This window comes from Anopheles bellator, chromosome 2 (assembly GCF_943735745.2).
Source record: "Anopheles bellator chromosome 2, idAnoBellAS_SP24_06.2, whole genome shotgun sequence".
In the NCBI taxonomy this organism is placed as follows: Eukaryota; Metazoa; Arthropoda; class Insecta; order Diptera; family Culicidae; genus Anopheles; species Anopheles bellator.
The window spans coordinates 1,341,974-1,369,839 of record NC_071286.1 but is presented as its reverse complement, the minus strand read 5'-3'; the positions used below and the strand labels follow the sequence as shown (position 1 = coordinate 1,369,839).

The following is a 27,866-nucleotide window of genomic DNA, read 5'->3' as shown; positions in this document are numbered from 1 at the left end:
ATATAACGGCCACCAGAGTTCAGTGATGCTCGCAGTGAGAAGAAGACGGAAGAAAAAGGTGATCGTCATCATCATGTGCTGACCATCCAACCGTGCGTGAGTGTGTGTGCGTGTGCCGTGTGGGTGTGCCAGGCGCACCGAAAATTGCGTGAATCACTGCGTGAAAAAGAAAAACAAACAAACACGAGTGCGTCACGACGACGACGGCCGGAATCACGGCTTCCCTAACGAACCCGGTGCTCGTACCCGGCACCGAAGGACCGGCCGGTGGTGGTGGAGGAGTGTCCGCTTCCGACACCGTGGCCGAGGCGGGCCGAATGCAGCCGACGATTCCGCAGGGCGCGACGGGAGGAGGCAGTGATATGGACCTCCCTGCGGCGGTGCAGCCGATGGATTGGTTGTTCAAAAAGGAGCGCATCTATCTGCTGGCCCAGTTCTGGCAACAGGTAAGGAAGGCTCTATCCCCTTTAAACGGAGTGCGTACGCCACAGGACCTCCATGGGACCGTCGGTTGACCCCTTTCGCTGCAACTTTAACTTTGGGCTCATTTAAAATTGATAATTCGACCACCATCCAGGGGCCAGGGGGTCCGGGGTCCGGGGTGTCGCTCTGCGAAAAAAGGGAAGGTGGTGGCGCGTCGCGGTGTAGCGGCTTTCCGGCCTACGCCGGCCGCCCAGTGGGTGGTCGTCGGGGCGTCGAGAACGAACCCTTTTGCAAAGTCCGGGGGGGGGGGTGGGAAGCGACGCGCCGTCGTAATGCCGCAAAGCCCGGATTGTAGGAATATAGACACTGACACTGACACTGGCTACACAGCCAGACGATGGCCACAACCACGACGCCGACGACGACAATGAAGATGACGATGATGATGATGATGCTGGTGGCTGCTCGGATGATGATGGTCGGTCGCAAGTCGGAAGTTGGCGTTGGGTTTAAAGTGTTTACACTTTGGTGAAGTGTGTGCGGCCGCCGCCCCTGCTGCTAGTGTCCCCTGCCTCTTCCGGTTGCCGTGGTCTGGAGGTCGTGGTCGACATTCGCCCGATGGCCGGCGCAGATTTTTGTACCAAATTAAGCCCGGTGAATTAAGTTCCAAATCGCAGCGTTCGTAGTGCTTCGGTCGGGTCGTGAAGTGTAATGTTACTTTAATCAACTCGCAAATTTGTTGCTGAAAATACAAAAATATTCCTATAAATGGACTTAATAGACTTGAATGCATCGAGAGAATGAAGAATCGAAGTGCGAACGGAAAGGAACGACACCGACACAAACCCCGACGGGAGTTGGTCAATGCGATGGCCGGTCGGTGGCTGCCCTTCCTGGAGTGATTTTCCCGACCTGTCTCGCTCTTTCTTTTTATCTACTAAACATGTGTTTGTTTACGGTGATAGTTTCTTCACGAACTCGGCCATCTAGAACCGTGTTTTCGGTGCGCCGCACGTGTGCCGAATCGAGTGCAAATAGGGCTGGGGTCCGTCTGCAAAGCCGACAGCAGGGAGATAAGTGAGCAAAGGGCCCCGGTTACAACGGCGCAGGGGTGGTGTATGTTGCGTGTGTTTAATTTATGCTTGGGAACACCCGGCACCCGGGGGCACAAGTGCTCTAGAGACACACGCGCCCGCGGCCCTGAAGCGCCTGTATCGGAATGCATTTTTCGTCGTCGAGCGTTTTGCTGGAATTTCCCGGTTTCCCGATGATTTTTTGGGACGCCCAGATAATTGGCCACAGAAAAATGGGCGATTGTTCGGACCATCAATCGGTGGGGGATTATTCAAACACGACCCACACATTGTTGCCCAGATCGATAATGACGTGAAAATTGGTCCGAAGACCGATCGGACCGTGAAACTGTTCCAAAGCAGGCTGAGAAAGAAAGAGAGAGAGAGAGAGAGAGAAGGAAACGGTTTCAAGCTGTTCGTCATTAATATACAATCAAAGTCTCGTTAGATGCCGATGCTGGTGGCCGAACTGCAGCAATTGCAATTTCGGTACCTCGATGATTGGCCTTCGATTGATTGGCCCGATAGAACCGGAAGGAAGTGATTGCGCGGGACAATCAAGAAAGGAATGGTGATAGCACTATAATGACACTTCGGGCAGAACGTGAGATGAGAAGCTGATCGCCGCCATGGCAACGACAGAACGACTGGAGAAACGTCACTTTGACTTACGTTAACTTCAACAGGATTTTCAAACAAATTTATTACACAATTTTGTGTCAAAAATTCACCTCTCTGCAGAGGGAATAACTCTGGTTTTGGGGGTCGTCTACGGGTTTGCGGGACACGGGCGGCGCAGCAGCGGTGAATGAATGAAAGCATAAAAAGAGAGGCAAAAGCAGAATAAAAACAACACCGTGGTTTGTGGCCAACACCACCAGCAACACCCTTTTGGTTGATCACCGTTCTTTCACTCACTTTCCCATCCCGACCTGTTTCTCTCGCTCCCTCTCGCTCTCTCTTTTGCGCTCCCTTTCTCTCTCTGATTATCTCCGCCAGTATCGGGGTGCAGCCATAAATTGATTAATCTATCGACATTTGTTTCAAAAGATATGGTTTTGATGCCTTCCCATGTTAATGCGCCTGCTGGGCGCGCTGCATCTGAGAAGGTGGTCCTCGAGGAGGACTCGAACGCAGCGTGGCCGGTAGGGTGGCCCGGCCGTTTTAAAAAGAAAATCTGATAAGATTGTGTGCAATCGCAAAATGCAAAATGACACACCGCAAGTGCGCACGGGGAAAAAGAAAACAATTTCCAGTCCCTCCCACACAGAGAGAGCGAGAGAGAGAGAGAGAGGGAAACACAGAAATAATCATCATTATCCGTGCATCCCTTCGTGGCGATCGTTCGTGGTTTTGCGCCGCGTCGAAGTTCCTGTCGTTCCCGGTGCCTTCGATCCTTCGAGACGCCAGCAACTGTAGCGGAGAAAATGTATCGGTAATCATCATTATTTATTATTGAAATTGATACGATTTTAATAACACGTTACCCACCGGCTGTGGCTTAGGGAATAAGTTCTGGTTTTCCGGCGGACATTCGGATGCGCCTGGGCCGCGGATCCGGATTCGTCGAAACCCTTCGATTGGCCGCACCGGCTTCGATCTCCGCCGACGAGCCGCGAGAGGGAGTGAGACAGAGACAGAGAGAAAGAGAGAGGGAGAGTCAATTCGCGGCCACGATCGAACCCAATGATGATGAAGCCAAAGATGATGGACGATTGACGAGTGAAGACGAATGGGACTGCTCTCCGTACCGACGACGATCAAAGATGATGGATATCGCCCGGGGGCCCGCCAAGGACTCCGGTGCCGGGCGGCCGGTGGAATAAAATAAATAGACGGTCATTTGTTGCTGCCAATCGCTTCGCTTTGTACTTGAGATGCGCGCATTCCGTCGATCGTTCGCCGCGCGATCGATTAAAGTCCGAGGAGGAGGGTCCCTAAGGAGGCCTGTGGGGTCTATGTGTATGTGTGTGCCGGTGCGCCGGGTTTCCGCCTTTCCGGCCGCGGGTCGGCTGTCGATATCCTGAGGGGATAATTGGATTACTGGTTCTCTCTCGCACTCAAGACGCGCGGGACCCCGAATGAGCACGATTTCTTTATGATGGAAAATTGCCGATTTACGGCCTCGAGCCGCGGGGCCCCAATGGCGTCATTCGCGGCCGGTCGGCCTGAAATGCAAAACCGCAAACGATCCAGTTCGGAGCGAGATCCACATCGCGCCAGTCGGCCGCAGTTATGATTAAAAGCAATTAGAACCAATCGACAAGTTAATTACTTTTCATTTGAATTCCATACCGATCGGTCGGTCGGGTCGGGCCGGGCCGGGCCGGGCCGGGCGGTGGCGTGAAAAATGCCCCACCATTTGGCACCCAAGGGGTCTCGAGTGCGGTGTCGATGTTGCAGCAACGGTGCAGCCCCGGGCACGGGCATGTTGTCTCCGGCCCATAAATAATACACGACGCCGGGACGTCGGGACGTCGGATCGATTCGATTTTCAAACACGGACCCCAACCAGACACACATTTCACTTGCCGCTAATTAAACCGAAGGGACCCCGGGGCCCCCGATGGTGACACACACGGATGGGGGGGCTCGGGTGCAATAAAAAGTGTCGGGAACCGATACGGCCCCGTCTCGTTATTGGTTGTGAAAATAATGAAGCGTTTGCATGCCGATGCTGGGGCCGGATGCTGCGGCCGACGCTTCTTATTTCGAGATAAAGTTACATCGGCAATTTTTGCGCCTGCGCCTGTGAATCGAACCGGGGAGGTCCGTGTCCGGTCCCCGATCGTTCCGCGAAAGAATAGGAACTGCGCCTGCGAAGCATAAACAAAACGATGTGGGGCCTCCGAATTCCGGAAGCGGACTGTGGCTGACGAATTTTATGTGCGTCGTCGCCGCAGCCCTCCGCGCGATCGCCATTCATCGTGAAACACGTGTTGTTTGCGCCATCGCCGCACACGAAACACGAAACGGCGCCGGTTCTGTGGCCCGCCGCCGTTAGAGAGTCTGCACGGCGAGGGTTTACGAGTTCAGTCTGTCGCGAGGTCAAATCGACCGGAACGCGTAATGGCGGTGCCGGTGCCGGTCTCGTCCGCGAGGACTGGCGATCGTTTGCGATCGTTGCGCGAGTCGAGTCGGTTGCGCGAGTTGCCCAATCAGCGGCTGGGGGTAGCCCAGCGAGGCCCCGTTATTATTAGAATGTATATTTTCACCTCGTTACTGTCAGAATATAAATATTATTGAAATTATGCTCCTAGAAAGGCGGCACGGCGCTGATCGCTATTTGTTCTCGTGAAGCGAAAAATGCGATCCGATAATGAGCAAAGTCCGAATGTCCGCACCGAACGGGGTGTGAAGTTCCATTTTCCAGCTAATTGTCGTGACACGACCCCGCAAAGGATCCGCTCGCGAGCGGATCTCTAATTGCGTTCGCTTCTAATCGCTCGTGACACGAGTGCGGCCCGCGGAACGCACGATCGTGACGCCAGTCCGCTAGCCTTATCTCTCTCTCTCTCTCTCTCTCTCTCTCTCTCTCTCTCTCTCTCTCTCTGTCGGTCGCTCCGGGGTCGCAGACACTTTAAACGATTTTTCACACCACCGTGAATTTGCCGTGATTTTTCGAATGACGACAATCTGTTTTGGCGGCGGCCAAATAATGCGCCACCGTCAGTATAAAAGTAGTAAAGGTGCTTTGTGGGGCGGAATGGTGTGCATAAATGTAAGCAGCGGCGAGTGTGTTCAATGATTTATGACGGCCCGGCAAACAGCAAAACCACAATCATCGGCATAAAATCTTTGCCCTCTCTTTTGCGCGCCACTCGAAACAATAGATAATGAATTAATTCGGCGTAATCGTTTCGGCACAATCAACGGGTTGACGCACACACACTACTAGTCGGCCGGCAGGACACACTGATATTTATAGAGGACCCGTAACAGCTCATCACTCATACAGATAGCGGGCCGGGCGCGACCCCGGACCCCGGCCAGGGGGCCTGGACTGGACTGGGGGCTTCAAAAAGGCCCCGAAACAAGAGGGAAGCTTTTAAATAAATTTAGCAAATTACGCCACAACAGACAGAGAGAGAGAGAGAGAGAGAGAGCCGAAGTCGGAGTCGAAGTCGAAATGTCTGATTAATATCTGGAACAATGACTTTAATTAAGCCGCCAGCTTTCGAGAATTTTTAATGATTGGTTAATAAATTCAGCGACCAGATGACGACCGAGTGTGGGTCGGGTGGGAGACTTTACTTTACTTCGTTTTTTTTTTTTGATGTCTCGGCCGCCCGAGAACAATGACTTGGGAACCGCGCGTTGCGGTGGGGGCGATAAAACACGAACCCGCCGCGGTGTTTGCAATTGTTGCCACTGACCCCCGCGGGCGTACTGTGTGGGGGGCGATGGGCCGGCGGGGCTTTTCGGGGGTCCGGGCGTGGCCCACCCCATCGATTGTGGTCATCTTTCTTCGCCAACGAGTTAAATCAGACGAAGAAGTTTTTTAAAGTGATTTTCTAATATTGCTTCAAAACATTGCGATGAAGACTAGATCGTTGTCAGAACTGTCAAGCAAATTGCAACGGTTGCTAGACGTGCTGTAGCTCGAACCGGGGAAAAAAACCGTTCCGTTCGTTTGCTGATAAAGGCGTAATTCCTCGAACCCGTCGCCCGAGATAAAATGGTCCAAAAGTCGCATAATGAGCACAGACGGGTCACGGAGCATAATAATTTCGACTCCTTGTGGCCAACGGGCGCACGGGATATCAATTGGTCTACAAGAACCCCGGTTGTTGTTGTTGCATCGCCACTTCACTTATCGGCACTTCCAGTGCTGGCCAGACTGTGCCTTATCAAGCCCGGCACCAAGAGGAAGTGAGCTGTGTGATAAACGACGATCCTGAAGGCCGGTTCGGGTCGATCGGAAATAACTAAAGTCGCCGGCGGTGCAGTCGCAGACATCATAATTTAACTACTATCGCCCGGCTACCGATCGCTACTTCAAATCCATCAAAACAGACCGAGGGGTTGTTAACACACATGGACCGACCGACCGACAGAGAAAAAAACGGAGAACGGGCCGAATTAGGGGGCCACCTCTTTTCCACCTCATTAATGCGATCCTCTGGCCGTGGCCGTGAGAACACACATATTCCTTCCATTCCTTCATTAGCATAGCGCCTAGGCTAGCCCGCCGTAGGTCCCAAAAGGAACGGAATTTACATTTTTAACACCCGGAGCCCCGTGGCCCCGCCGGGTAGATCACGCACCGTGTGCTTGAAGAAAGCCCCCGGAAAGAGGGGTCCAGGCGTCAGTTCTGCTAAATTGCGCCTCCCGTCCCCCACCCGCCGGCACGCTAAGCTAACAGCTGTCGTTCCTCCGGGGGCCACCCGAACCCGTTTCCCGTGTTCCGTGATCCGCCAGTTTTCCCGCAGACGCTACGACTACGCTAATTTCCTAACGGTGCCCCGGCCAGTGGGTCGCGCCGGCCCGGGCTCTTGGCCTTCGGAGAAGCAATGGGCAAAACAAAGCACACACAACGAAAAGCAACAAAAAAAACACAAACATGCACCCAAGATACTCGTATTAATTACCGCCATCGTCGGTGCAAATTAATCAATATATAATAAATGAATTTCTGCTCCGGGATCGGGTTCGGAACGGTGCTGCCCGAGGCCGCCAGTACCTCACTGGAAGGCTCATTATTTTGTAACATGATCGCCCCTCCGCGGGGTCCACATGGCCCTCTAATCACCTACCCCCCCCCGTCGGCCAGAAGACGATCGGCTCAATGGCGGTCCGATTTGGGCGTTTGGTTTGTTTGTTTATTTCGAGTCGTTTCGAGGTGCTTCTGGTGCTGCCTGAAGATCGGATGATCGTCATGCTGCTTTGCTTCGATCATAAAATAACGACCCACCGGGACCGAGGACCGAGGCCCACCCACGGCCGAGAGCGCAATCGAAGCCCGGCGGAAGCGAAAATAACATAACTTTGCTCCGCCACGGCCCCAAGAGGCACGTTAATCGGGTGTAAAAATGTGATCGAAAACTGTCACTCGTCATCCACTCGGGACAACAACCGCCGCCGCCTTTGGGTGTTGGTGTTGAATAAAATTTTATTGTCATTCCACCGATGCTCTCTAAGAACGTAACGTTTATTTTATTTCAACGTCCCCGACCGTGCACGCGCTCTCTCTCTCTCTCTCTATGAAAATAAATTCAGTCGGTTAGCCATATTTTAAGAAAACACAACGGGCGATCGGCGATCAACAACAACAGTTCGCGTTGGATGGCGGATCGCGATCGCTCGCGGTCCGCGGATTTGGATTTGATAAACTTCACACCGCGCATTGATCAATTCGGGGCGAACCGTTTCGAAGTGGGTCCCAACCGCAGAACGCCGCAGAGCCCCAGAGACCTCGGCCCACATTTTGGCCCCGAGTCGCACACAAAACAGTGGCAATAAAAGATGAAATAAATAAATGGCCATTACACCTGTTATTAGAAATCATTCCGCGGTGTCGGCGAAGAAGCCGGCGAAGAAATCCGAAGTGGCCACCACCACAGCACCACAGAACTATGCTCCCCATTTTGTCGGGCGCGTTGCTCAAGACGCTTACGCTATTTTTAACCACGAGGAGAGAAAGAACGCGACCGACCGCAAGCGGAGGACGACAAAATCTCGCGGTCGGTCGGGCGGGTGGTGGCGACAAAAGGGTCATAAATTGATGTTCGAATGAGTCACCACCACCGATGCGAGCACCACGATGCTGCTGGTGCAATCATTAGTTTTAATTGAAACTTCCGCACAAATCCGAGAGACTTTGTCCCCTCGATCGATGAAACGCGATCATAATTTCTCTCTCCCGGGAGTCATCATCGTCGTCAGAATGCATCCATTTCCGTTCGCTGCGACGTTCGATCCTCGAGACGCTAATTGCTCGGGGGGTCTCCCGAAAAAAATGAAACGTTATTAGTTCCACACTGGTTCTTCGATCGGCAGCGACGGCGATTGACGGAAGCCCCGGGACCGGGATGGATTCTCTCGAACACGGCCCCGGGTCCGGGCCGTAAATCTCACACGCTCTGCCCCCGGGGGTGATGATGTAAGGCTCGCGGTTTGTTGGGAACCGATTCTTGGTTCTCGTGTTTTTTTTTTCGGCTTGCTTCTTTCGGTTCTTTTTTATGCGCACGACGACGACAATTGTCATCGGGTTCGGCGGACGGGGCAGAAAAAGGGTCCCCGCGACGAAAAGACGAAACGGATGTGAACCGGGCGCGTTCCTGCTTTTCTTCTGCTCTTGCGTCGTCGTTGTCGTGGAGTCCGGGATCGGATCTTAATCTATAATCCATACAGTGCATGGGCAGCGTGTGCGCGTGGGTTTTTGTCACACAACGGCCGGATGGCATTGCTTCTGGTCACGAGACGAGCGGGGGATCGATGTCCGGGGGTCTCCGTTAGGGACACGCACGGCGATACGCATCGCTAACACGCAGAACAATCTTCTCCGACGCTTTGCTTGCTTCCCGTTGGCAAATAATCGATCGGTGGCGGTCTGGGATATTGTTCCGTGTCACTGTGATTGGCAAGATGACGCCGCGATGGAGGAAGGAGTGTCGTGTCTGGGGACGATGATTTTTGGCGCGCCCGGAGCCCGGCGAAAATCGATGACGGTTCCCCGAGAGCATAATGTTGCGACAGACAACATGTGGCGTTTATGGCATGGCCCCATGCTGCTGCGGTCGGGATTCCTTCTGCCCAAAAGCACCGGGCCGGGCCGATGATGCGCAATTGCCCTTCGCAAGCAGCATTAGCGGGGATGATGCGCTCGCCACACACCCAAATCCGAGTGCCCGGCCCCGGGAAGCAACGCACAAAACTCTATCAAAGTGCTCGCGATCACATAAATCACGAATCTGAATTGACTCTAATGATAACATAGCCGCTTGATTGGCTTTGACTCTCTCTCTCTCGGTGCTGTTTGCTTGCTCTGTCCCGGCCCTCAAACACGCACCGTGCGGAGCAATCGAGCTGATAAACGCGTATCGTAACCTCCTATCAACAACCATAATCCTCAACCTGCTCTCCGGTTCGATGCCAATAGAATGCCCGGCGGCCCGGGGGAATTCAATTGGAGAAAATCATCATCCACACGGCCGGGGCCCGGCTGCCAATCTGCTGCTGCCGCCACTCGGCCGGCTGCTGCGTCAATCGGTTGCAAAACCGGATGTGGCGCAAATGGCAATTTTCTAATCAAACGAGGCCCCCACCGCGCGATGTGTGAACCAAAGCGCAACAAATTGCTGCTGCTGCTGCTGTTGTGGCCATTCTGGTCGGGTATTGATGTTTCGGGTATCGAGGCCAATCATCGACCAGACGAAAGCCCCACCGAGCGCAATATAAATGTAATATTTTTATTAATAATAAGAATAAAGATTTATAAGGCCCATAAACAAGGATAAGGATCTTCCCTTTCGGGGCGCGCAAAAGACGTCTTCGGCATCTGGTTCATTAGATGGTGGCACCGGCAAGGATTCGAAGGATGAAACAACCAGCCGAGGCGCCCGCAAGGCCAGCCAGTAATGAGAGGTTTATTACTTGCGTCCTGCAGCAGGATCAAATTATCGTCCTAATGAGACAAAATAAACGAAGATAAATCATAGCTTATGATGGCTGACGCACTTAACGCTCGGTGTCCTTTCGTGTTGCGATTCGTGTTGCCGCGGTCAAGCGACCACGCGTTGTCCTAGTTCGCACTCTCTGCACAACAATGCACAGCACCTGCCGGGGAGGCATTTTTAATTACAGCACAGCCCCTGCCTGGTCGTGAAAGGAAAAATGCAGCGCATAAATAGAGGAACGCACCGTAACACGCACCGGCTCGGGATAGAACCCTTATGCAAAGTTTCCGACCGGCGGGATGTCTAATGGCCTTTGACACACTTTCGTTGTTTGCGTTCCGCACCGAGAGGGTGGCGCACGCATGCGAATCCTGCCCTGAATCAACAAGCACACACATCGAAGGACCACGCACCGTAACATTGTTGCCACTCGCTGGAGTGGAGTAAAACACAGAACGAGATTATTAGAAATTAACCGGGACTTCGCTCGGTGCGTATTCGGCGCGCGAATCAATAACACGTGTTACAGTGCGCCTGAGTTCCTCGGGACGCGACGTGTTTGACGTTTTATCTGCCGGTTGGCATCATCGACGCGCGATCGACGGCCATACTGGCAGCTAATTATTTATAAATAACTCATCGAACACGGGACCCTCACCGTTTGGCCTCTCGTCTCGGGGATGGCCGATGTTGGAAAAAAGGTTCCATCTCCACCCGGCCAGCGCCAGCACGCGAACCCCGGCCTTTTTCGCGTGTCGAGCGGCCATTTTACATCCGTCAAAGCCTACTACTGCGAGCCGCGGGCAATGATAAAATCAACACGAGGAGCGCGTGCAGGGTGCAGGCCCCGCGCCAACCGGGGGAAAAATATTCCGGAAAAAAGAGGTTGCGGTTGCACTTGCCACCGGCCACGGATTCGGACCTCCGGCCTTGTGTTTTGCGCGCGCATAAATGGAAAAATATTGATTACGATCTGTCACGCGCCCGAACCGAATCGTTGTCCGTCAGCCATCATCATCATCGTCATCGGCGGCGGCGGCGGCGGTGCCCGGTGAAAAAGGTGCCAGTTGTGAAGTGCAGTTGCAATTAATTTCCATTCCCCCGCCTCGGGGAAGGATGCGTGATTTTCACACCACACGGCACCCGCCGGTTACGCACACCGACACCTCACGCATTGTTTGTATGCCACGAGAGCGGCCCACTTAACCCGCCGAGGGCGATCCGATGTTTATGCTGGGCACACCGAATCGACCCCTTAATCGGTGCCGGTGAAACACTGAATTGAAAATTGATGTAATTATCGTTCGGATCGCGCGGCTTCTTTCGCCCGGCTGGCGGGTTTTATAATTGCGATAAAACCCATTTTCCGGGCGGGGGCCGCGAATGACACAATTGCATGTCGGCACCTTTTCCGCTTCATTTCAATCAATTTCGTAAATAAATAATGATTAATTATAAATAGACCGCCGGGCCGGTCGGGTTCGCCGTGCTCGCTGACCTCCTTCGGCCCCGGACTTGCACCGGAAACGGGTGCCATCTTTTCTTTCAGCCAGCCCCGTAGCCAGCACCGGAGCGAGCCCCGGAGGGGATCGATCGTGAGGCTAGGCTTCGAAATCGAATCGATTCGCTAGAGCCCGGGCCCCGAGGCTGGCAGACGGCGGGAAGACAGGCGTCATTCATTCGCCGCCTTAATGAGTCTTGCATTTTAGATGCACCACCACCACCGCCAACAGCAAACGGTGATTAGTTTCCTGCCCCGTTCGGGCTCCAAACGTCGGGATTCATATTGCCGAGGGAAAGAAAATAAGATGTGAATAAACCGGCGCCGGGCTAGTTTCAGTGCCGGGCTCAGCGTAAACCGTGTACTCTATGCAAACGATCCACTTCTCGAATCGCCCATTCATCGCCGGCCAAAGTATTGACTTCCGGTTCTGGCTGCCTGCCACTTGCGCTTCCGGTTCCGGCGGTGATGCTGGTTTGTCTCAGCAACGAAACCGAAAACTGGACCGCGATTGGAAAGACGCGGATTCTCTCCACTCGATCAGGGGGCCATAAATTACAGTTTATTGTTCGATGCGCCAACCAGTTCCCCTCCTTGGGCCGAGGATTGATTTAATTCGAGCAGTAAATCCTCGTTTCCGGTTTTGGGTTTTTTATTTTGCCGCGACCGGCGACAGTTGCCAGTTATGGATGGAGGTAGTTCGGTTTTCTGGTTCAGTTTGTCACTCGTCTCCCGCCGGAAAGTGGATTCGGAAAACCGGTTTCTGGCGTTTTCCCTCCCAGCGGCCACCACAATTGCCGATGGTGTGCGTCCCCGTCCTCGAAAGCGCCTTTCCATTTGCGTACAGCGAATTATAACGAACTTATATTATTTGTTTGATTATCGACTACGACGACGACGACGATGGCACAACTACAGAGCCACTCGGAGGTAATTTTTCAATGCGAAAAAACTAGTGCCGCCATTAAAAAGGTCCTGCTGTATGCGTGTGCGACGCAACGAGCCCCCTGAAACGAGAGGGATATGTAAAATAACAGGGCGGAGAAAACTAGTTCCAATTCCCAGAGGCGATCGCCTCAGCAGCAGCAGCAGCAGCAGCAGCAGCAGCGTGTAAGGGTAATCAAATGCAACATACCGTGGGCTCAGCCGACAACGACGGCGGGATGATGATGACGAAGATAACGAACCCATCCTTTCGGGATCGATTCGCGGCGAACCCTCCTCGGCCTCGGCCGTTTCGCGTGGATTAATAAAACATCATCCACGGCACGGTCCGCGGCGCGATGGAAGATGTCTCCCAGGAAGCGACACGCCGGGGACGGGACAGGACGGCGACCCGAGAACCAGATGGACCAACACGGTGGGGTGAGAGGAGCTGGAAACCCTTCAAGGCAGAAAAGAAAGGAGACGAGCAAAAGTCGATAATTTATCATCTTTCACATTAGATCACCATCGATGGGGCTCCGTTGTTGCGGCTGGGCTGGGCTGGGGATTGTCAGCCATCAGCATATGCTGAAAGACAGCATCGGCGGCCAGTGCGTGGCGTGGTTGTCCTGTGTGTGCCAACAAGTTATAAGCACTTTGCCTTTTTTTCCGGTCCCGACTCCGCGTCGTATGCTGCTTTCAGCAATAATCGTCGTCGTTGTCGTTGTCGCGGCCAGAAGTAGTTCTCCTGCCTTCGATTATTGCCCGGCGGCGGGGTCCGTACCGGCGGCCGGGGCCATAATTTATTGCCACTCGCTCGCCGTCCCCACCACCACAGGGGGCGGCAGCAGCATAAATACACATACGCGCGTCTATTAGCACCGAGCATCCTTTCAAAGTCGCATTATTTTCTAATAATCGTTCCGATCGGGAAACGGGACCAACATCACAAACGGACGATGCGGGACCGCAGACGTGCTCTTTATGCTGCTCGGTGCGTGTGTCTGTGTGCCTGAACACAACGGGAACCCCCGGGGCGGACCCTTTTTTTCGCCGACCCCCTACCGAAAATCGGCGGAATGTATTGATGATCATGTTTGTGTCGTAAAAATTTTGGGCCTCCCCGCTTATGCTGCCGCTATGTCGCCGGGGCGGGTGCACGTGTTTCTGCACTTCGGTTCGGGCTCGCTGTTCCCCGGTTTTTTTTCCACCCGGGAATTAATTGATTTGTCCGTCGACGCGAACCGAGCTCTGGTGCCCGTGACGAGGATTTGGTTCGGGGCCCATTTTTTATTGTTTTCAAATTTCAATAAATGGCTGAAAGTGATACATCAATCATCGTTTCGGGGTGGGCCCGCACTCGGCCATTTATGTATTCCGGATGCACGCGCCCTCGCGCGATCCTTGGCCGACGGAACGTCATAAACGCGGCCTCGCTTTCTTCGAATTCATCAACTCGGCGGCGGCTCGAAGGCCGAGTTGCCTAGGCAACGACGTCGACGGCAGCATAACCACCGCAATTTGCGGGTTTGTTATGCTGGCGGACGCGCACCGCACCGCACGCCCCAGCATAAGGTGTTAATGTTATCATTTTGTATTAAAATCTAATAATATTCAAAGCCGGCCGGTGACAAGCTGTTATTGCTATTCTTACCACACGATAAACACACAGAGAGCAGAACCCCAGCAAGCCAAGGCAACACTTTAAAGCAGTCCCGGTGATGGTGGCGGTCCGTCGAGTGGAGAGATTCGATGTCAATGTCGGGGCGAAATACCGATGCAGAACCGAAAATGCCGGCGCTTTAAATTTCGAAACTTCCGCGTGGTGCCCACTCACACAGCCCGGGTTTAATGGCTGCGGTGCCGGGGTCGGTGTTGGGTAAGGGTAAGTAAAAGGAAAAGTTTTCCACCACCGGCCGTTTCCACTACTCGACGGCTGCGTGGCGGCGGCAATTGTTGCTGTAAAGTGCCGGTCCCGGGGAACACGGGGAAAAGCCGGGGGAACGTCACACACGTATGCGTACGCTTCCTGGGAACTTTGGGCCGGGCACAGGACACAGTGCGTACTCACGCCGCCCGGCACCCGGAAGGAAGGAAGGAGGCGCAGAAATTAAAGCACTTTTCGTCGTCCGGGCAGAGCGGGCAAAAGTTTTCCCCCCCCGGAGCCCGGAGCCCGGAGCCCGGAGGGCTGGAAAGCCGCTTAAGCACTGCCTGGGGGGTGGGTGGTGCGAGAGGGTGGTCGGTGAATCTCACTTTCGTTCTAATGAAATAATAGTTGATGACACGACGACGACGACGACGCCAACGGAAAGGATGTCATCGGTGCACTCGGTCCTCACATCCCGGAGCATCTGTGCTGCGCTGCGATGGGATATTCTGAAAAGACACAAAGCAACCTATTGCTCCACTGCAGCTCCGTGTGTGCTGATTTTATGACACAAATGAGCAAATGCCACGGCCGTCGAGGACGACGACGATGACGATGGATGTTGGCGAATGTTGACGGAAAACTTTAAGGCATTGGTGCGCTCCATGACGTGCTTCAATCGAAGCGCACCAGATGACAATGACACAGTTGAATGTTCCGTTCCGTTCCGGGTGTTGTGGTGTGAGTGCTTGCTCCGGTTTAAAAGGCTCACCTCAAAAACGACGGCGCACGAAATTTACCGGTTTGGATGCGGAAAAACAGCGCGTACCGTTTTCCACGCTACTTCGAAGTGCGCCTGTGTGCGCGTGTGTAAACAAACAACTGCCAGCCCGAACCGAGCGGGGGGATGGGGACGCGGCACGGGGGGAATCGGCCACGCAATTAACATTAAGTTTTACGATGAAAGTATTTTAGTCGCACGCACAAAAGAGCAGGTCGCGAGCCCTTTTTTCCCGGCTCCCGAACGAACGCTTGACAGCGCGCGCGGAGATCTGACAGATGACACATCGCCGCCGCTGCGATGGTGTGCGTCTCTCTCGCTGTCTCGCCACGCGCACACTTTGATCGAGGCCCGTAATTTTCGCCGCTAACCCACTGCGAGATCGATCGAATTCGTAGTCGACGGGAAGGAGATGAAACTTCGACAGGTGCTCTGGCCTCGCCCGGCTCGAAACGTATTAATTAATGGAACGAATTTATATTTATATAAATTATATCGGATCGATCGGATCGTGCTGGCGCTTTTTTCTATCCTTTGCTATTGCTTCTTCCAAACGCATGTCCACTCAACGGGACAGGTGATTGATATCGATCAAAGGACGGGCCAGCAAAGGTCAACCGCCCCGGGGCCACAGACCGCTGGGTGCGGTTGTGCGTGTCACCGTTCATTAGACCGACCGCCCGTCCCGTCCCGTCTTTGATCCTCACGATCGTGTGCGTCAGGCTTAATGCTGGCGCAAAAATCCCCTCATCACGCACCATCCTGCGCGATCGGGCGTCGGCGCCAACATCACCGCGTGCGTTTGCATGTGTGCGTGAGGGTTGTCGCGACATCATCTGCTTTCAATTTAACAATTTATTGCTTAATTTTGGTCACAGCGCACGATAGAGTCCGGGATCTTCGTCGTTTCTTTTTTTCCCAGAATCCCTCAGCAGTGTGTTGGTGTGGTTCCCTTTGGCACTTGTAAATTAGCTGCCGATATCCCGAGCTACCCGAAGCGATGTCAACCCAAGAAGATGAATTCGAAGCATCATAAAACGTCGAATCGAGGGGTTGAAGAAAGTCAGACGACGCGCCAGAGTCAACCGGCCATAAAAAAGTCGATTCTTGGGTCCCATCCGCCGGCGAGTCGAATTTTAAAATTGACACATTTCCTTGCGTCAACCACGACGGGTAGTATGAATAAACCTCGCCGTTTCGAAGAAAAGCGACGGGAAAACCTCTGCGCGGCAGGTTGTGGCCAACATTTCGTCGATCGATTTATTAGTGGGCGCTACCCGATTTGACAAGCCCGGAGCCGTAGCCGGAGTTCCATTTCGACACTCCGGGACCGTGAGCTGATGGGAGCATATTAAATCCTCCAAGGGTGTCCCAAACCGGGAGGGTGGGCCCGTAAAAATATAGTTGTCGTTTTCCCGTCGATTTTTCCTCCCGGGCGCTCCCGTGTATCAAGGGCATCGATTCGATAGCTTCCACGGCGTCGTCGTCGTCGTCGGGAAAACCCACGCCCCGGGCCCGGTGGCCACCTGCCTGCCTGCCTGGCGGTAGACGATCGTAAAAACGAGAAATTTATATTTATTTCCAATAAATAGTGGGAAACGATATTTATGAGCTTCCCGAGCGGCTCTCGGTTTCCCAAATGTCCCAATTCCCAAGACGCTCGCCGGTGGTGCGCTGGTGTTTTGATTTTTCCATACACCAGAGAGTCGGTCTCCGGGGGTCTCCCACCACCCCGGGCTGTGTGTGGGTGGGTGTATTTCTGTCCGGCGCGTTCCCCCTGCGGGGGCTAATTTCATGTGTAAAGCCGAACCGGGACGGGACAGCAAAGAAAACATTGTGCGATTGAATCGTGTTTCCGATGGCCGAACACGCGATTCGATCGTTGGTTTTTCGGCTCTTCGTCCGGCTCTGTCGTTTCGTTTTCTTTCCACCGGGCGCGTAGGGGCTTAAGCAAAATATTTGGTTTATTTGAATTTAATGGACCCTCGAACAGTGGTGCTGCGAGCCGCGGTCATTATGACACTCGCGCGTTCTGAGCAGCATCTTCGCGCTTCTAAGGGGGCAAAATAAACATTCCTCACACTGCATCACCGCGCAGTGATCGGCGATTGATCACTCGGCGAGGATCATAAAAACACACAAATCCCCTCGCGGACGATGCAACGTGGGCTGCACCTTCTCCGATGACCTTCGCGCGCGGATCCCAACCACACTGATGATCGATATCAGAAAATCATTAACATTTAATTGAATTACGCCGTGAACGAGCGACCGAGAGCGAGAAAAGATTTTATTTCCCACAAACGTGCGCGCGTATTTTAATGCGCCTTTCGGGGCCGGGCGAGCCTCGCCAAAGCAATAGAGAAGCCGGATGGAGTCGAAAAAAAACAACAGAACTCAGAAGCGCGATGCGGGCGCGATCAATGAACTTCTACCCCACTGATTGTTAATTAAAATTCATTTAGACGCCAAACGGACCAGCCAGCCAGCGGTTGGTTGGGCTTTTCGGTGTTCGGGTCGGTTAATTATCGATAATTCCTTTCGGGGGCCCGGCCACACCGAAAGCGATATTCGATGATGGTGGTGCGCATTGATCCGAATCGGCCCGCCGCCGACGACGACGAGCCCGATATCGGTAAATTAATCTTTCGATTTTTACGATTTTCCATTCACTCGAGCGAAGGCTCCCTTTGTGTTTGTGTGCACGGGCGCTAGAAGTAGTCGCCAGGAAGGACGGCCAAGGGCGAAAAGGATGACATCAAAGAGATTCTTATCGAGGACGGCTTCTCGCATATTGTTTGTTTTAAGGCTTAAGGCGCACGGCACAAGGACTCGTCCCAACGACGACGACGATGATGAAAGGGTTGACGACAATCAATTGATTAACCTGCCATGGCACGGAACGGCACGGGCTGGCTGGCTGGCTGGCTGGCGGAGATTAAAAACAAACAGAAGCATAAATCAAAATTTGTCCTCAAACCGAACCGATCCGCCCTCCGCGGCTTAGCATGATGGGTTGGGTTGGTTGGCGTCACGCTGGCGCAAATGGGCGGTGTATTACACATTTTTAATTGATTCCTTGCGATAATCTCTTTGGCAATCTAAATTGCCCGGCGTTCCCTTGTGCCGGAACCGGAACCGGTGTGCGTACGAATGCGGGTCGTCGCTTCGAGTGTACCTAATGAGGAGCGACCGCACCGAACGTGAGGGTGAACTCTCGGGTTGCAGTGGCAATTACGGGCTTACCGTTGCGTTGTGGCCGCGTTGTTGCACTCGGAGATCATTAGATTTGATGCATATTCTATAGGTTTGCGAAATTATGTTCCTCGGAATCGAACCCTTGAACCCCGGTGCGTGGGGTTCCATTCTGCGTCCGGGGCACTCTCGGGCAAGTCTGCGTGCATGTTTGCTGACAATAATGACCTCGATTGCACCCCATCAGAGGGACAGAGAGAGAGAGAGAGAGCAGAGGGGTTGAGTAGAATGTCTTCAAACAGTTGAGCCGCATTTCATCATCGCTCGACTTGGCGGCAAAGAAGCAAAAATCGCAACATAACAACACCCAGTGCACCCCCCCCGTTCAATGATCTCTCTCTCGAGAGAAAGAGACGTATCCTGCTCTCTCGCTCTCGCTCTCTCGATCAAAATCGTTCACGCGATGATACGCCTCGAACCCCCTTTTAGTGGTTATCATTCGGTTCGGGCCGCTTGGCAACGGAGCCCCCTGCGAAGAAATAAGCACACAATGGAAATAAACATAAATTATTGCAGCATTATGTTATAGTTTTCCAACCACCTGCTGCCAGCTAGTTAGTGGCCGGCAGAGGCCCACAAATGCCACCACACACCCCGAATGCATTCGCATTCCGCCAGCACACGCTCCGGCCACTTGCCACGGGCACGGATTTTCCCACGTGGAATTTTCAGTTTTTCTCACCAAACGCCCCGGGCGGCGGGCCGCTGTTACGTCACGGTTGTGTAGAGCCGCCGCGCCACAAGAGTTGTAAAACAAATAGATAGCGTCCACCACCGTCGAAGGTGTGGTTCATTAGCGAACGTGTTGGCCAATTGGTTGAGCGTGGCCACCCGATCATTGGCTCCTGCTGGTTCGATTATTGGTAATTTTGAATCGGCTTATAAAGTTATTAAATGAAATAAGAATAATCGGAATGGGAGAGAGAACTGTCAAAAAGCATCAAAACAATCAACGATCGCATCACCTTCGACTTTTGTCCCTTTTGTAAACAAGCGTAACGATGAGTAACGCACAGAGAGTGAAGTGAGATTGAATGTCATTGGCGAGAACGCGCGTCTCACTATGCGAGGTTGTAATTATTATTATAAGTTTGGTGTTTTAATCTTCCCCTTTTACCAATTCCATTGTCCAAAGCATAAATAGCTTAGTGTGGTGCTCAGAGTTCAATCGACCCTGTGCGAAAACATAAACCCCTTTAGGGACACACGAACGAGGGACAAACCCTGTCACTTGTCACACCGTGGCCAAATGAAATCGAACCGAAATAGCCCGGAAAAAGCATATGTTTTGGCACAGAACGACATAACATCACACACGTGTTGGTCCCCTTCGCCTTTTTTTCGTTCGACAACAAAATTGTCGATGACACTTTTTCTCGCTCCCTGTTTTTTTTTTCGCGCTGTTCCTGTATGTGCCAATTATCGACCGACAATCGACTGATTAATGGTGATGTATTGACTACTTGTTGCGACCGAGGGACGTTCCCGCACGTCAACAATTCTGCAAACAACCTCGCGCGCTCTCTCTCTCTCTCTCTCGCCGTTCCGGAAACCCGAAACTCACGATTTTGTTCGATAGGAAAATAAACAATCGGGAGGGTAGCGAAAAAAAAACCCCGGGACCCTTCTTCCCGCTTTTTAGGGGTTTTCCACCGGTTTTCGGTGTGGTCGCCCCTTCGACCGAACGAAATGCCTTCGCACAGGCCATCGAAGCAGAACGCGGTGTGGCGATCAATAAAAGTGGCACGTTCGTCCCTTCGTCGTCGATCGATCGAGGGCACACCCCACGATGTGGACACAGGGTCCGCGGGTCCTTCGCGGGGGCAACCGATCGAATTCCGGGGGCCGGGCGTTAATTCGGAGGTCACATGACGCGTGCCCACTTGTCAGCCGCTAATTGGCTTCGGTTCCATTCCATTGATCAGCTCGTGCACCGGTGACCCGGTCCACGTGGGCATCATTTGAATATTCAATCCCGGGGCAGGGCTCCCGTCCTGTGTGTGGCAGCTGTCTAATCAGATCTAAGGCCGGGGGAGGCCACGTGGACCTTCTGTCAAATTTGTGGCCGATGATAGTCTTAATCAAATTCCTATGTAAATATTGGTCAACCCGAAAAAAGGATCAGAACCGAGGCCGACCGGTCCGACGTCCGGTTCGGTATTTGATCGGTATGTTGACGTGGTTTTGGATCCTCTCCGTGTCCCGACGACTGCCCTGCTCGCTGTTTGCACTACGCCCTGGACCACTTCAGTCGGAACGGGGCGAAAGTTGGCCAAAGAATGTGCCGGCGCCTTTTCTGCGGCGGGGCGAACTCTACGAACTACTTAGGATAGTTTCATTCATAGACACCGCCACGTCGGTCCGGGAACCGGGGACCAGAATCTTGAGCATTCTTCATTAATTTCTCATCGAAAGTTTGCCCTTTTCCCCAGCCGATAAGGAACTGCTTAAAGCGATACCTATCCCGGCAGAGGAAGAACGGGACCCGGTCGGTTCCTTAAAGACATCCTGCTCGGGGGGTGGTGGTTCGGGGCCTGAAATGTCTTCAGCAGGAGCGCCCGGCTTTGTGGGAGGCGTATGTGAGTGAAAGTGAAAGTATTTAGCTCTGATTGTTTTCCTCGAACACATACACACGCCGCGTGGCACACGGAGGAAACTGTAACTTTTTGGGGCCAAACACACGGTGAGGACTTTAAGCGAGAGAAGGAAGTCTTCTTCGACTCCGACAGAGTCATTATGTAGGTCCCCCGCCCGCACCGAAAGGTCAGGGTTACTTAAAAGATCATCAACTTGGTCCTTTCGGTTCGAAGACGCTGGACAGCCCGCAGTAGGTGGCTAATGCGCCCTGTGCAGGAAGCGGGTGTGTGTGTGGTTCCGGGTTGTGTCACCCCGGCGGCTGTGTTGGCAGGATGTCCGGGACGAGCTCCGGTCCGGAGACAAAGAATCTCTGCTCCGATGAAATACGGGCAGGCCGTCTTCCTCCTGCCGGCCGGCTGGCAGGACGACGATGACCTCGCGTAGCAGAAGACCACGAGGGGCACTCATAAGAAGGGGATTTCTTTAGACGACCCCAACACTGCTTTGTTCTCGGCACTCGGTCGGTGTGTTTATTAACGAAAAGACTAACGGCGGACAGCTGGACGTCTTTTGGGCGGCAGGTCCTTACACCCCGGCAAAGGATAACAACAAACCACTTCAACAGCCAGCCAGCCAGCCCCGTCCCGTCCCGTCCCGTCCCGTGCACAGCGGGAAGGCCTCGGCTGCCGCCGAAGAGGTTGATTATGATTTAATTCCGAGTGATTTTGTTTGTTGTTTGCCTTGGCGCGCAGCCCACAGCCCGGCCCAAAATTGGGCCGCAGTGCAAACGGAAATCTGGAGCAGCGAGAGCAGGGACACGACTTTAAAACCCGGACAACTTTCGATTTTCGACACGAAGCTCTGGCGGCTGACGCCTGCGTTTGTCGTAATAAATTGTTCTTAATTGCTTTGACACGGATTTGCGCATAAATCAATAAGAATTTAATTTAATTTATTAGCGAAACACCACGCCCTTACGCGCCACCGGCCCCGCTCACCGGAGCGTCTCAGACGCGAGACCCGAGCGGGGCAGGGCAGGGACTTTGCACTTAATCCTTTCTTTGGCGAGGACACTTTTGGGCCGCCGACGGATCCGTCTTTAAATTGTCACTCGCCGCGCGAAGCGAAGCCTGCTGCGAGACAAAGCAGCCCTCTCGTGTCAGTTGACGGGGTGACATTTGGTGGGTTGCCTTGTTTTTTGCGCACTTCACTTCAAGGACGATTGGCAGGTTGTTAGGAAAGGAAAGGAAAAAAACACACTGTTGCCGACGAGATAATTAACAGGGAATTAGTGAAATTAATAGGAAAACTTTAGCCGGCAAAGTCGTCCTTGGAGCGCCTGCGATTTAAAGTAGGCACGTTTTCGATTCGGCTGGTCCGCCGAACCCGTCGAACCGTCTTCTAATTGAACATTAAAAGTGGGCTCCTCGACAACTATCAGCACGACTTCAGACCCGGAAAATGGCCGTCGCCCATTAAATTGTCTCCAAAATCCATAATCAAAGCCGTGAGAGCCGTGCTTTAATCACCGGGCTCGGGGACCCGATTGCCATTAACACCGCCGCCGGTTCCGTCGTCCCGACGTTTTAAAGACCATACCGTGTGGCCCGGCAAGGATAGCACGGACTCACGGGCCCGAAAGTTTCTCTGCTTCATATTTTCGGATACCCATTCTAATAATTAAACAACCATCTCGGCGCGGGAGCCGAGTAGAGTATCATTGCCACTCCGGGAATGTCCGGGGGTCGCCGCCGCCGGAGCCGGAGTCAGGGAGCAACATTTTTATCATAATCATCATCATAATGCTGCGGCATCATCGTCATCGTCGGCGACGGCGACGACAGCGGCTAGCCACAGTCTGTCGTCTCCGGCGACATGACAGGCGCACCGAGGAGGACACACTGCGTTTAATGGTCCAAAAGTTTGAACTTGAAACCGCGTCCTCCGCGCGAAGCCTTTGCGCCGTGATTGGGCCACGGAGGACTGGGCGGAATCTCCGAAGTCTTCGACCAGATATCGACGCGGGATGCATCCGGAGCAAAAGTTATTTTTCGGTGACTTAAAACGCTCATCATAAATCGTCCCGTTCGAGTTTTCCCGTTTTTCAAGTGCTTTTTGAGGTTTCTCGTCCCCGGTCGGTCTTAAGGGCCCTGGTTTCGGGCGGTGAAAGTATGGGAAAGTTCCGTTCCGGCTACGAGGGAAAAGGAGCCCACTTTAAGCACGTTCATTAACGTGCGGCCATAAAGCATCCTTCGGTGTGCTGTCCTCTGCTCTATTCGAAATGTTTGCATTTAATGTATTTTCTATTGAGAAGGACCGCTTAAGACGAGGTCCTCCCATGGGCCACGACGCCGCAAAGGGAAGAAAGGTTTTACGTTAATGAGTCGCCCGGCTCCGGGGGTCCCGGGGTCCCGGGGTCCCGTGGTCCGGGGTTTCCATCTTTGCGTCAGCCACGCAGCAACAGCTGACTGCCGGCGCTTTTCCGGCGCTCGGTCTCGGTCTCGGTCTCAGCCGGGTCGGGTGTGTAACAGAGACCGCAACACAAACACCAACTCGCCGGCCGTTCACCGGTTACAGACACCCCGGTAGGGGGGGGACGGTGTTGAATATTTTCCAATTTTCCACCCAAGACGAGCCTCCCGAAACTCTGTGTGTCTATGTGTAAGGAGCGTGCCGGCGACGACGACGACGACGACGTAATCGTTTAGTCGCGAAAATTCACCACCAAATGCCACACTCCGGTTCACGGTTGGGTGGAAAAACTTTAACTTTAACCCGCTTCCCGGGCGTTCGGCTTTAACTCGGCAGCGTGGCCTTATCATCACTCGCTCTCTCTCTCGCTCTCGCTCGCTCTTTCGACCAACTTCCACATTGTGTAGTAAAAACAATGCGGCGCGTAAACCGCGGCGTGTTAAACATATTTGAATATCGGTTACGCCGCGCCGTTCCAAATAAACCGCCCGAAAGGACGTGGGGGCGGTGTATCATAAAATTTCATCACCTTGCGATATGCACCCCGCGGCCCACCAAAAATATGCGCCCGAACGACGGCTCCGAACTTGGTGGGTTTGGCCCTTCCTGCATTTCCGCCTTCGCTTGTGACCTTCGGAAGTTCGCCTCGGCGTACGCGAGGCCAACCATTTAAAAACAAAGCCGATCGGCAACGTTCGAGCAACGGTACTTTGGTGGCCCCAGGAACAGGATTTGGGGAACAGGCACATGTTGCGCGAAACGGGGATTTGCGTAAGGTGTAATCGGGACGCCGCGTGTCAGTCAAACAGAAGGCACCAATAATTGGAGCACCGCGAGGCCGAAGCCGAAGGAAGGATGCGGCTCATTTAATGCGTTCCGATTTAGAGCGCTGCGAGATGCATCTGCCGCCGAAAACCGAAAGGAGGTCAGAAACGGAACCACGAAAAAAAACGGGACGGGACGCCCCGCAACAGACAAAGCGATTCCCTGGCTCGGTGTGTACCATATGTCCTCGGGTTGCGGCGCATCCTGAATAACGGGTCCTGTCGGACGCTACACAGAGAGACAGAGAAAGAGAGAAGATCCTGTGTGGGTCTTGGTCGTGAGAAATCCGTAGTTTTGGGCGCTTTTTGGCGACACTAAATAAAGTCCCCGCCTCGAGGTCGCTTCGCAATTGACCTCAATTTCTCGGGCGGGATGATGAAAGTGCACGAGGAAATCCACTTTCTCGGCCGTCCCCGGCGTCATACGTGGCGACTCGATTAAATAATTCCCCGGGACCGACGCGGTATCAATTCAATAAATCCAATCAGGGCTAATTGAAGATGGCGCGAGCGACGTAATTCGGTTAGTGCCACCGCTCCACTGAGGGCTTAGATTAGTTATGATCGAGGGCCGCCCGGGACATCGGGCTAAACCCTATTAACGGGTTGATGGATTCCGAATGGGAGCGAACCAAACAAACGGGAGATAAATCGACCATTCCAACCACCTTCTGTATTGGGTTGTTCAACACGTTTTTATTTGAATCAATACAACACCAATATAATGTGTCTATTCGAGATCGACACGAAAATAGAATTAATGTCCCGAAATGCTAGCTTGCCGGATATTAAGCTCGAGGCTGTCCTCGGTTGTCCTGAAATAAAACATTCGAAGGCGAACGAGTTGGCCACGGGGGTCCCCATTGGAAAATCATAAAAATTGAATAACTGCACCCGGCCCGGCCCGGGCTAAAACGGAATCCGGAGCACATTAGGTTTCAGTCGGCGTATTAGGCCCCTAAATTAAATCCATATGGCCCCCGCGCATCGGCACGCAGCTGCGCCGAAGCGGTTTTCCCGTGGCCCCGGCCGTGGTGCGTGTTTTTTGGCCCTTCCCGGGGCCCGGGTGTCAGGTTTCGACCGATTTTTTTTCGGTCGAGAATGTTTCGAACTCTTTCGAACTGGCGTCCGCAGGCTCCGTAGATTTTTTGTTGTTGTGTTCCTTAACGATCCCAAATACGATACGCGTTCGCGGTCGGGTGTGTCACCTAGCCCTCCGGTGGAACCCTCTAGATAGATGGGCGCCCATCTATTTCCCGGACACCTCCGGAACACGGAATATTTTATTCCGAACGCCCTCGAAAGAGACTGGGTCCGTGGAATGGATTTAGCTCTCGTTCGGTCGGGTTTTTTCTTTCCGTCGTCCCGGAAGCTGGGCCGCCGTCCGTCAACCAAGGCAAGGTTGCTAAATCGGACGCACTTTATCTGGGCGGCGAAAGAAAATGGCCGGCTCCGACGGCGTTCAATCGCCCGTGTTCCGGTGTTCTCTCGGCCGCTGGTGCATGAAAAATTCTCAGGAGATGAAAAATGGCCTCTTGCGCTCTCTTGCGCGCCTCCTGTTCGCAAATTCTAAAGCGGACAACGAACGCATTAGTCAAGAAGGAAAAGGCGGAAAAGACCAAAAAAAAGCGCGGCGTGGAGCCTTCGCCATCATCACTCGAACTCGTCGTCGTCGGTTGCCATTTTCTCGTCGATGATAAAAATGTTTCATTTTTCTATCGCAAAAAAATACCAACGCAACACACGGAGGCCAGCGTCCTGCGGGCGAGCTACCTGCCCGTCAGCGGCCAGCGGACAGAAAAGGCCATCGACGGACTTTCTCCGTTGTTGCGCTCCGCTCAAGGCTTCTTCGCCTGCTACGATTGCCCTTTCTGCTTTCCGCATTTATTATTCGCTCCTTCGCTTTATGTATCCCCGTGGATGGAGCCCATTTCCTTGCGTCGGTCGCCGCCAGCAAAAAATCCATCTCCGTCCGTCCGTCCGTCCGTCCGGGCGAAAAGCTTCTGGCCCGATAGATGGATCACTTTCCCTCCTCCACGCGTATGTGAGAGTGTATGTGTGCCGCTCCCCCCAGGTCACCCAGGATCAAACCCGGGGATATAAGACGAAGCGCATGACGACGCGGACGACGGTATTGGAAACTTTCTATCATCAAGTATCGGTTATATCTCGATCCGGCCAAACGGCGGCGGCGACCACGTGGGGAAAAACGGGCGGGGAGCTCGTTATATAAGACACGATGTCGCCTTTTTTTTCGCCGCTCCCCAGAAGCGTGCTCTCTCTCTCTAGCGCGCCCGGTGAAAAAAAGCGCTGTAGGTGTGTACATAGGAAAAGCGGAAAAAAGGCTCGAATCGACGGATGGCAAACGGAAGCCTGCGGCCTCCTCTGCCGGCCCTCCGCCCGAGCGGAATGGAATGGAATAAAAAGAAATCAATGAGGGTGGAGCCACTGTCGTCTTATCAGACCCGACGTATCGTGGAACCAGACGTATAAATTTTATTTCATCGCCATCGTGTCCTCGCCGTCGTCGTCCTCGTTTGTCTATCGGTTCGGTGTGTCTGTTTGAGTGTGGCCTTCGATCTGGGTCCATCTGACGGTGTTGGGATGCGAAAAAAAAAGAATAGGATCCTCCAGCAAGTCTTGTTCATAATTTGTACATATTTTCGAGCGAAGCTCGTTTCGAATTCGATTCGCTCGAGGCGCTCGAGCAATTCATCCGCTGCCATTCGCCATGGGAGGACTTTTCGATTTTCCACCACACATACACGTAAGGGGGGCACATCAACCAATCGTTATCATTCCGAGGGGGCTTTTTCCCTCGCGTTCGACTTTATTTTATCTCCTCGCTTCGCTTAGTATGTGAGGCGACGATCGAACGAAGTTTGACGAAACGTGGGTAAATAATGTTGGGCGAGCTTTGCAATGCTGATGATAAGACCCGAGAAAGAAAGAGAGAGAGAGGCAGAGCACGAAGATGCTGCTCTTACAAACGGGGGTCCCCGGGACCCCGGAGCTAAATCAATATAAAAGTGTAAAACGACGGACTTCGATCTGCGCTCGTCGTCCTCAGTGTTTTCTTTTTCCCTGGGCTCATGCTGGGTCTCTCTCTCTCGCTCACTCTCAGTGCTGGGTTTTCGCAAGCCACCCCAAATCGGAAGGCTCCTCGGGTGGCACTACATATGTGGCGTATGTATGGGTGTTGGGCGAGAAAAGTTTCCTTTTTTCCGCTGAGGCTTGGTTTTTTTTTGTTGCGGTTCAATTTTCTTTCCACTCCACACAGACACACGCGCGCCCCAGGATTAGTTCCATATATTTCCCAACACCAGCAATTCCGTTCCTTATATGCGCTTTTCCGAACGCCCGACGCGCCCGAAGGGTGTTGATGCAGAACGCCGCCGCCTCCCGGGGAAGATAAAGTTCGCGGTCGCAAAAAAAAACGCGCGAAAAAAGGACCCCTTGCGTCAGCGTGCGCAGCAGCAGCACCTTCTCGACACGATCGACGAGCCGCCAGCTTGGCAACTTCTGCCATCAAAAAGGCATTAAAAGCGGGG

The 27,866-nt window shown here is 53.3% G+C and overlaps 1 protein-coding gene across 1 annotated transcript in view; it reads left to right on the top strand.

The window, feature by feature from the left end:
* Nucleotides 1-317: 317 nt before the first annotated feature.
* The window catches only part of LOC131211616 (homeobox protein cut), a 124,371-nt gene continuing 96,822 nt past the window's right edge, over nucleotides 318-27,866 (top strand). Inside the window, exon 1 of the mRNA XM_058205170.1 lies at nucleotides 318-446. Within this exon, the coding sequence (XP_058061153.1) occupies nucleotides 318-446 (129 nt within the window). The remainder of the gene's footprint in view (nucleotides 447-27,866) is intronic.